Source organism: Panthera tigris, chromosome B1 (assembly GCF_018350195.1).
Source record: "Panthera tigris isolate Pti1 chromosome B1, P.tigris_Pti1_mat1.1, whole genome shotgun sequence".
Classification (NCBI taxonomy): domain Eukaryota; kingdom Metazoa; phylum Chordata; class Mammalia; order Carnivora; family Felidae; genus Panthera; species Panthera tigris.
This window is the reverse complement of record NC_056663.1, coordinates 52,965,396-52,976,308: the sequence shown is the minus strand read 5'-3', so window position 1 is coordinate 52,976,308 and position 10,913 is coordinate 52,965,396. Positions and strand designations below refer to the sequence as shown.

The 10,913-nt window shown below is 37.8% G+C and overlaps 2 protein-coding genes and 1 pseudogene across 2 annotated transcripts; 2 read left to right on the top strand and 1 right to left on the bottom strand.

Moving 5' to 3' along the window:
* Nucleotides 1–201: 201 nt before the first annotated feature.
* LOC102969143 (THAP domain-containing protein 1-like) lies at nt 202–840 on the bottom strand. Its single transcript, XM_042982667.1, is given in 1 exon segment — nt 202–840. A coding segment is annotated over 1 exon segment (639 nt).
* A 6,689-nt stretch (nt 841–7,529) lies between these two features.
* Nucleotides 7,530–8,448, top strand: LOC102968744 (annotated as a pseudogene).
* A 274-nt stretch (nt 8,449–8,722) lies between these two features.
* On the top strand, nt 8,723–9,114 carry LOC122238064 (beta-defensin 131B-like). The gene is made up of 2 exons (XM_042984744.1): nt 8,723–8,727; nt 8,967–9,114. The coding sequence occupies exons 1-2, from the start codon at nt 8,723–8,725 to the stop codon at nt 9,112–9,114; spliced, it is 153 nt and encodes a 50-aa protein (XP_042840678.1).
* The last annotated feature ends 1,799 nt before the right edge of the window (nt 9,115–10,913 follow it).

Sequence of the window (10,913 nt, the reverse complement as noted above, 5' to 3'; positions counted from 1 at the left end):
AAGATATTTTGTTAAAATGTAAAAACCCTGAAATTACAAACAAAAAATTTGTAATTTTACAATATATATCTAATTTTTTTTAATTCTGAATTGTTTTTATACAAGTAATCAAGTGTTATTTTTTTCAAATTAAACTCCTTTATAGGCTAGAAGAAGGTGTGTGGTTTTGCCCATTAAAAACCAATATAAATATCATTTTTTTTATGCTGGCACTTCAACTATTTCAAAGTAGTCATTTGGTAGAATCACATAGCCTCTCTCTGATATGTCGTCCTTCTCCTTCTGGAAGTGAACAACCTCCTTTAATTTTTCAAGTTGTCATTCTTGTCTTCTGCATCAGTGCTCTGTGGTCTTAAGCTTCTTTCGGAGTTTTTCAACCTGTTGTTCTAGCTGATGAATCCTTTTTCTCTGGTGCATTGTATCCTCCACAGTATAGTTGTGGTCACATAAAACTGAGAGATTATCAGGGGTCTGAAAGGGAGGCATTAGTAATCCAATAGCAGCATCAACCTGGGAAATGGGAGGTGTTAAAGGAGGCAGGGGAAGCTGTTCTTGTGGCTCCAGAAGATCTTCCTTCTTGTCATGTGGCTCAGTACGGAGAAATATCATGGGCACTGCATTCTCTTTCAGCAACTTGTTGTTGCACTCCCTCTTAAAGCAGTCTGGAGTAAAGTGTTCTGAACAAATACTGCTATATTTGGTGGGTTTAAAGTTTTTTCTTCTGATAGCTGCCTCCCATTTTTTACAAAGACTGGGTCTTGAATCAGGAAACTTGTGGAAAGAAACAGGCTTATCCTTATATCGGATCTTGCAGCCGTAGGTGGAATAGGACTGCACCATCCTTCCAGTTTTCAGTCACTTCACTTCTGCTGCTCCAGCAGGCAGAAGCTATCAGTGTTGTCGCACTGGGCTTTGACACCCTCGCTTCTTGTGTAGCTTTGGTCACCAGATACAGTGATGATAACCTCTCTCCGGTGACTAATGTGCCCATTTTGTTGTTTGCATTAGCAGAAGAACCATAGCCATCGCCCATCTCCAAGATGGTGGAGGCAGCTTCACCCTCATCTCTCTTTTCTTTTCTTATCTTTCCTGTTCTTCTTTAATCTACCAAGCTTCTTTCAACAACCAGACCAAACCACTCCTGGGATCCAGCAGCTTTTATTTGATTTTTTGGTATTGTTTTAAATTTTTTAATTTTTATTGGTTTTACTCTTTAATTCCTTTTCTTCCTTCAAAGTGATGAAACAAAAGAATTTACCCCAAGAGAAAGAACAGGAAGAAATGACAGCCAGGGACTTAATCAACACAGATACAAGAAAGATGTCTGAACCAGAATTTAGAATCACTATAATTAGAATACTAGCTGGGGTTGAAAATAGATTAGAATCCCTTTCTACAGAGATAAAAGATGTAAAAGCTAGTCAGGATGAAGTAAAAAATGCTATAGCTGAGATGCAATCTCAAATTTATGCCACGGTGGCCAGGATGGATGAAGCAGAGCAGTGAATCATAGATGTAGAGGACAAACTTATGCAGAATAATGAAGCAGAAAAAACTATTGAAACTTAGGCAAAAGAGCATTATATAAGAATTAGAGAGCTCAGTTGCTCATTTAAAAGGAATAACATCAGAATCATAGGTGTCCCAGAAGATGAAGAGAGAGAAAAAGAGGTAGAAGGGTTGTATGAGCAAATCATAGTGGAAAACTTTCCTAACCTGGAGAAAGACCCAGACGTCAAAATCCGAGAAGCACAGAGAACTCCCATTAGATTCAACAAAAACCAACAATCAACAAGGCATATCATAGTCAAATTCACAAAACACTCAGGCAAGGAACGAATCATGAAAGCAGCAAGGGAAAAAAAAAAGTCCTTAACCTACAAGGGAAGACAGATCAGGTAAATAGTAGACCTATATACAGAAACTTGGCAGTCCAGAAAGGAGTGGCAGAATATATTCAATGTGCTGAATTGGAAAAATATGCAGCCAGGAATTCTTTATCCAGCAAGGCTGTCATTCAAAATAGAAGGAGAGGGGCACCTGGGTGGCTCAGTCGGTTGAGTGTCCGACTTTGGCTCAGGTCATGATCTCACGGTCCATGAGTTCGAGCCCCACGTCAGGCTCTGTGCTGACAGCTCAGAGCCTGGAGCCTGTTTCAGATTCTGTGTCTCCCTCTCTCTCTGAACCTCCCCCATTCATGCTCTCTCTCTCTGTCTCAAAAATCAATAAAGGTTAAAAAACAAATTTAAAAAAACAAAACAAAACAAAACAAAATAGAAGGAGAGATAAAAAGTATCCCAGACAAACAAAAATTAAAGGAGGTCATGACCACTAAACCAGCTTTGAAAGAAATTTTAAGGGGGACTCTCTGAGGGGAGAAAAGATGAAAAAAAAAAGACCAAAAGCAACAAAGACTAGAAAGGACCAGAGAACACCACCAGAAACTCCAACTCTACAGGCAACACAATGGCAATAAATTCATATCTTTCAGTACTCACTCTAAAAGTCAATGGACTAAACACTCCAATCAAAAGACATAGGGTAACAGAATGGATAAGAAAACAAGATCCATCTGTATGCTGTTTACAAGAGACCCATTTTAGATCTAAAGACACCTTCAGATTGAAAGTAAGGGGATGGAGAACCATCTATCATGCTAATGGTAATCAAAGGAAAGCCAGAGTAGCCATACTTCTATCAGACAATCCAGATTTTAAAATAAAGACTCTAACAAGAGATGAAGAAGGGCATTATATTAATTATATTATAATTAATTATATCATAATTAATTATATCATAATTAAGGGGCCTATCCACCAAGAAGATGTAATAATTGTAAACATTTTTGCTCCGAATGTGTAGCACCGAAATATATAAATCAATTAATCACAAACATAAAGAAACTCATTGATAATAATACCGTAATAGTAGGGGACTTCAACACCTCACTTACAACAATGGACAGATCATCTAACCAGAAAATCAACAAGGAAACAATGGTTTTGAATGACACACTGGACCGGATGGACTTAAAGATATATTCAGAACATTTCATCCTAAAGCAGCAGAATATACATTCTTCCCCAGTGCTCATGGAACACTCTCCAGAATAGGTTCCATAGTAGGACACAAGTCAACCTTCAAAAAATACAAAAAGATGGAAATCATACTGTGCATATTTTCAGACCACAATGCTATAAAACTCGAAATCAGCCATAAGAAAAAATTTGGAAAGATAACAAATACTTGGAGACTAAAGAACATTCTACTAATGAATGAATGGGCTAACAAGAAGTTAAAGAGGAAACTAAAAAGTACATGGAAGCCAATGAAAATTATAACACCACAGCCCCAAACCTCTGGGACCGAGCTAAGGTGGTCATAAGAGGGAAGTATATACCAATCCAGGACTTCCTAAAAAAGGAAGAAAGGTCTCAGATACACAATCTAACCTTACACCTTAAAGAGCTGGAAAAAGAACTGCAAATAAAACCCAAGCCCAGCAGAAGACAGGAAACTATAAAGATTAGAGCAGAAATCAATGCTATCAAAACAAAAAACAAAAAACAAAAAAAAAAACAGTAGAACAGATCAATGAAACCAGAAGCTGATTCTTTGAAAGAATTAACAAAATTGATAAACTCCTAGCCAGTTGATCAAAAAGTAAAAGGAAACTACCCAAATACATAAAATCAAGAATGAAAGAGGAGAGATCACAACCAACCCAGCACAAATGCAAATAATAAGAGAATATTGTAAGCAATTATATGCCAATAAAATGGGCAATCTGGAAGAAATGGACAAATTCCTGGAAACATATAAACTACCAAAACTGAAATAGGAAGAAAGAAAATTTGAACAGACCCATATCCAGTAAAAAAATGGAAATAGTAATAAGAAATCTCCCCCAAAAACAAGAGTCTAGGGCCAGATGGCTTTCCAGGGGAATTCTACCGAACATTTAAAGAAGAGTTAACACCTAACCTTTTGACTCTGTTCCAAAAAATAGAAATGGAAAGAAAACTTCCAAACTCATTATGAAGCCAGTACTACCTTGATTCCAAAATGAGACACAGACCCCACTAAAAAGGAGAACTACAGACCAATTTTCCTGATGAACATGGATGCAAAAATCCTCAAGACACTAGCCAACCAGATCCAACAATACATTAAAAGAATTATTCACCACGACCAAGTGGGATTTATACCTGGGATGCAGGGCTGGTTCCATATCCATGAAACAATCAATGTGATACATCTCATCAATAAAAGAAAGGATAGGAACCATATGATCCTCTCAAAAGCTGAAGAGGAAGTATTTGACAAAATACAGCATCCTTTCTTGATAAAAACCCTCAAGAAAGTAGGGATAGAAGGATCATACCTCAAATCATAAAAGCCATATATGAAAGATCCATCGCTAATATCATCTTCAAAGGGGAAAAACTGAGAACTTTCCTCCTAAGGTCAGGAACAAGACAGGGATGTCCACTCTCACCACTGTTATTCAACATAGTATTGGAAATCTTAGCTTCAGCAATCAGACAACACAAAGGAATAAAAGGCATCCAAATCGGCCAGGAGGAAGTCAAACTTTCACTCTTTGCAGATAACATGATACTCTACATGAAAAAAATTCCACCAAAATACTGCTAGAACTGATCCACGAATTCAGAAAGTCACAAGATATAAAACCAATGCACAAAAATGGTTGCATTCCCATACACCAATAATGAAGCAGCAGAAGGAGAAAACAAGGAATCGACCCCATTTACAATTGCACCAAAAACCATAAAATATCTAGGAATAAACCTAACCAAAGAGATGAAAAATCTATATACTGAAACTATAGAAAGCGTATGAAAGAAATTGAAGAACACACAAAGAAATGGAAAAACATTCCATGCTCCTGGATTGGAAGAACAAATATCGTTAAAATGTCGATACTACCCAAAGCAATCTACATATTCAATGCAATCCCTGTCAAAACAACACCAACATTATTCACAGAGCTAGAAAAATCCTAAAATTGGGATGGAACCATAAAAGACCCCAAATAGTCAAAGCAATCCTGAAAAAGAAAACCAAAGCTGGAGACATCACAATCCCAGACGTCAATACATATTACAAAGCTCTAATCATCAAGAAAGTATGGTATTGGCACAAAAATAGACACTCAGATCAGTGGAACAGAATAGAGAACCCAGAAATGGACCCACAAACACGTGGCCAACTAATCTTTGACAAAGCAGGAAAGACTATCCAATGGAATAAAGACAGTCTCTTCAGCAATGGTGCTGGGAAAATTGGACAGCAACATGCAGAATAATAAACCTGGACCACTTTCTTACACCATACACAAAAATAAACTCAAAATGGATGAAATACTTAAACATAAGACAGGAAGTCATCAAAATCCTAGAGAAGAGGGGCAGCTGGGTGGCTCAGTTGGTTAAGCACCAACTTCGGCTCAGGTCACGATCACACATTTTGTGAGTTCAAGCCCCTGTGACAGCTCAAAGCCTGGAACCTGCTTTGGATCCTGTGTCACCCTCTGTCTCTGCTCCTCCCCCACTCATTCTCTCTCTCTCTCTCTCTCTCTCTCTCTCTCTCTCTCTCTCAGAAATAAAATAAACATTAAAAAAAATTTTTTTTAATCCTAGAGGCAAAAGCAGGCAAAAAACCTCTTTAACCTCAGCCACAGCAACTTTTTACTCAACATGTCTCCAGAGGCAAGGGAAACAAAAGCAAAAATGAATTATTGGGACATTATCAAAATAAAAAGCTTCTTCACAGCAAAGGAAACAATCAGCAAAACTAAAAGGCAACCGACAGAATGGGAGAAGATATTTGCAAATGACACAGCAGATGGGTTAGTATCCAAAATCTATAAAGAACTTCTCAAACTCAACACCAAAAAAATAATCTGGTGAAGAAATGGGCAAAAGACATGAATAGACACTTTTCCAAAGAAGACATCCAGATGGCAAACAAATACATGGAAAAATGCTCAACATCACCCATAATCAGGAAAATACAAATTAAAACCACAATGAGATACCACCTTACTCCAGTCAGAATGGCTAAAATGAAAAACTCAAGCAACAACAGATGTTGGTGAGGATACAGAGAAAGAGGATCTCTTTTGCACTGCTGGTGGGAGTCACTCTGGAAAACAGTATGGAGGTTCCTCAAAAAATTAAAAATAAAACTACCCTACGACCCAGCAATTGCACTACTAGGTATTTATCCAAGGGATACAGGTGTGATGTTTTGAAGGGGCACATGCACCACAATGTTTATAGCAGCACTATCGACAATAGCCAAAGTATGGAAAGAGCCCAATTGTTCATTGACAGACGAATGGGTAAAGAATATGTAGTATATACATACTATGGAGTATTACTTGGCAATTGGAAAGAATGAAATCTTGCCATTTGCTACTATTTAATACTAGAGGGTATTATCCTAAGCAAAATTAGACAGAGAAAGACAAATATCATATGACTTCACTCCTATGAGGAGTGTTTTAAGATACAAAACATGAACATAAGGGAAGGGAAGCAAAAATAACACAAAAACAGGGAGGGAAGGGTGCGTGGGTGGCTCAGTTGGTTCAGTGTCCAACTTCGGCTCAGGTCATGGTCTCACAGTTCATGAGTTAGAGCCCCACATTGGGCTCTGTGCTGACAGCTCAGAGCCTGGAGCCTGTTTTGGATTCTGTGTCTCCCTCTCTCTCTGCCCCTCTCCCACTCATTTTGTCTCTCTCTCTCAAAAATAAATAGAAACATTAAAAAAAAAAAACCAGGGAAGGAGACAAAACATAGGAGACTCTTAAATACAGAGAACAAACAGAAGGTTGTTGGAGGGGTTGTGAGAGGGAAGATGGACTAAATGGGTGAGGGGCATTAAGGAATCTACTCTTGAAATCATTGTTGCACTATATGCTAACTTGGATGTGAGTTTGAAAATTTAAAAAAAAAACTAAAAAAATAATAATAATAAAATTTTTAAAAATTAAATTAAAAAATAATAGTAAAGAAATGATCTCTATAAAACTTAGATTTCTTGGAGGGCAAAAGATAGAAGGAAATGCCTATGTGACATAGAAAGAGAGAGAGAAGTGGGGGTAAGAACTGGAAACCAAAGTGAGAAATTATGACTTACAGGAATTTGTGTAATCTTAGAAACTTCCTCAGTAAAGGAGATATGGCTTTGAGCCTAAATATACTGGACAGTTAGAACCAAGATTCAACTTCCTTATTGTCAGTTGATGATTTCTTTTTATTTCACCAAGAAAGTAAAAGCACCAAGAGATAACTTCTGCATTTTCTCACCACCATATGTCTTCCCCTAATTTTACCTTCCTCTGCCTTCTCTTCATTTTCTGGTTTAAAGTTAGCCCTCCACGAGGTGTCATGGTTGCCTCGAGAGACTAGTAGGAGTTTGCACCTGTGGTGGAGAGAGTCCCAAGCCCACATCCAGGAGGCTGCGTCTTGGGAGGAGATGACTTCTCCGATTCCTCGGTGATGGCTGCATCTGGGAGTGGTATGGCTCAGAAAACCTGGGAATGGGCCAATAACGTGCAGGAAGCATGTTGTTCATGATATCGATGAAATCTAGAAATGCAAGAAACAGCAGCAAGAAATTCTGATGGCGAAGCCCTGGACTAATGATCGCCATTGCTTTAAGTACTGCAAAATCTCAGCATTGGCCCCCTGCCAGATCAGGAAGCAACTGATCTGAAGTGATGGCCTAATGCTAGGAAAGGTGGATGGTGAAACCATGATCATTATAGACAGTTTTGCTTTGCACTGAAACCCGAGTAAATAAGTGCTCAGGCTGCATATGAGTACATGGCTGCATATATAGAAAATGCCAAACAGGTTGGCCTCCTTGGAAATGCAATTGGCTGGCATCATAGCCAACCTGGCTGTGGCTGCTGGCTTTCTGGGATTGATGTTAGTAATCAAACACTGAGTCAGCAGTTCCAGGAACCATTCCTAGCAGTAGTAATTGACCCATCAAGAATAATATCTGCAGAGAAAGTGAATCTTGGAGCCTTTGGAACACACCCAAAGGGCTACAAACATGCAAACAATATTATGCCTTACAAGTGTCATATTTCAAATCCTCCTTGGATCGCAAATTGTTTGAGCTTTTGCAGAATAAATACTGTGTGAATATGATGAGTTCCTCTAGCTTTCTTCCGAATGCAAACTATACCACTGGTCAGGTCTTTAATTTGTCTGAAAAATTAGAACAGTCAGAAGCAAGCCCAGCTGGGATGAGGGAGTTTCATGCTGGGTTTGGAAACACATGACAGAAAGAAGACAAACATGCCAAGGCTAAAGTGACAGATGTAGTAAAACTACCATAGAAGCTACCCATGGATTGATGTCTCAGGTTATTGAGGATAAACTGTTTCACCGAATTAACATCTCTTAAACAATCACTAAGTAGTACTTTTGACTGAAAGTCAGTGTGAGAAAAATACTCAAGGAACACTTTAAAGCCAGTTACCAAAATTCTGATTTTAACTAGAAGGTGCTCTGAAGTATTCCGATTATAACATCCTGTAATAAAACTCTTTAAAATGAAAAATAATGTAACTAGATTTCATCCCCACTCACTTGTTAAAGACTTCACTGCTGAAATGGAACATTGTTTCTTGCATCATGAATCCCCACTACTAAACAAACTACCCATTTTACACAGAAATATGCTGTCATATTCTCAGGAAAAACTCTCCTCTTTAGCTCACTGCCCCATTTATCTACCCTATAGAAGAAATCCTCATTTATTGTTATTCACTATCTCTACTTTTCTCTTCTGCCTTCTTTTTGTTGTTGTTATTTTTTTCTGAGCAAGTTCTTTACTGATGTTGTTTTAATTTATTATAAAACACTTCAGACATTAAAATATACAAATAAAAGTATAACTTTTTTTTCTCTTTTCAAAGCCAGGACCTCATTTTTTAAAGACATATGTTCCTCAAAACGCTATCACTGCAGAATGAAGTGCAATCCTGATGAACATGCAATTAAATACTGTGCTGACTGGACCATCTGCTGCAAACCAAAGAGAATTCAATTTAGGGAAAAAAAGTGGTGAAAAGTCTATCTCCACCTTCTTCAGATTCTGGGAAAAGAAACTAAAAATGTTTAAAACTCTTTTCTATATAAGAATAATTAATATGATGGATAAAGGAAATTCATGATAATTATATGTTTAAATGACAAGGTTAAAGTAAATATGAATTTTATAAAGGCTTACACTCTATTTTCATGTGTGTGCTTTTACATTAATTTCTTTAATTTATATCCACACCCATGTTGTTGTTTCACCTATAGTACTATATCCCAGCCCCACAATTTACTGTCTGACCTTGAGCAAGTTCTTTACTCTCTCTATATATCAGTTTCCTTATCTACAAAATGAGATAACAATGATACCTACATCATGGTGTTATGGGGATTATATTACTTAGTATGTGTAAAGGTCTTAAGCAGCACCTGACCCCGTGTATGTTCTATATGTGTTAACTATAATTTCATGGAGCCAGAGAATGTGACCTGTTCTATAGCTTTTGGAATTTATTAAAAAATTCTTTGTGATCTAAGTTAAAATTAATATTTGTGAAAATTCCATGTGTTTTTTAAGTAAGGTATATTTTCCATTTATGAGATATACAACCTTATAAAACACAATATATTTATTCAGCACTATTCTACTGCAGTAATCTAGGACTGGGACACTGGTACTGAGGGCTAAGAAGAAAGAAGATATTCAGGATGGATTTCAAAAATAAGATTGACAGAATTTAATGGCTATATGATATAATAAGAAGAAAGTATGAAAGATGATACTGTGATTTCAAAGCTGACAAAGAAATGGGTAGCAATACAATTCACTAAACTAGAGAGGCCACAAGAGAAGGTAGGTTGGGAGTGCGGGGAGTGTCAATAAAGAGATGTTTTAGCATAATGGAGTCATGCAAGGGATATGGATATCAGTTCACTGGACATATTTTTAAGAGTCTAATTTTTTTTTTAATTTATTTTTGAGAGAGACAGAGCACTAGTGGGGGAGGGGCAGAGAGAGAGGGAGACACAGAATCCGAAGCAGGCTCCAAGCTGTCAGCACAGAGCCTGATGCGGGGCTCGAACCCATGAACCATGAGTTCATGACCCTACCCAAAATCGGATGCTTAATGGACTGAGCCACCCATGCACCCCAACTTTATTCTTTTAATAAATGAGCCTAATTCCTATTATGAACCTCATTCCCCTTCGTCACAGAAACTTAAACTCAGTGTATTCAGAGTTGTTTCCCTAGAATTATTTGGAAGTTTGAGAGGACTTATAGTGGTGAGGCATCTGGGAGAGCATTGATTATGCTAACATTACTAAGATATCATTATCCCTACTTGGTCTTGAGTCACTAGCCAATGTACAACTGCTAAGGTGCTTCTTGTTCTTAATAACATTCTTAAAATTCTTTTGAGGGGCTTGGGGGACAGCTGGCTGGCTCAGTCAGCTAAGCATCTGACTTTTAATTTCAGCTCAGGTCATGATCTCAAGGTTTGTGGGATCGAGCCCCTCATCGGGCTCTCTGTCTCTCCCTGTCTCTCTGTCCACCCTCACTCTCTCTCTCTCTCTTTCTCTCTCAAAATAAATAAATAAACATTTTTTTAAAAAAACCTCTTTGGGAAAGGCTTATTCTTTAATGCATAGGATAATTCTGCCACTCAAGCATCATTCTAGTTTACCAGAAATTCCAGTGGGAATATCTATCACTCTACCACATCCTATGGTGATCTCAGTCATACAAGGATTCTACTCTTACTCCCTTCCCATGCTGGGGGAACCCGTGTGAGGGAAGACTACCTCACAATGCTGTGAGAATCTCAG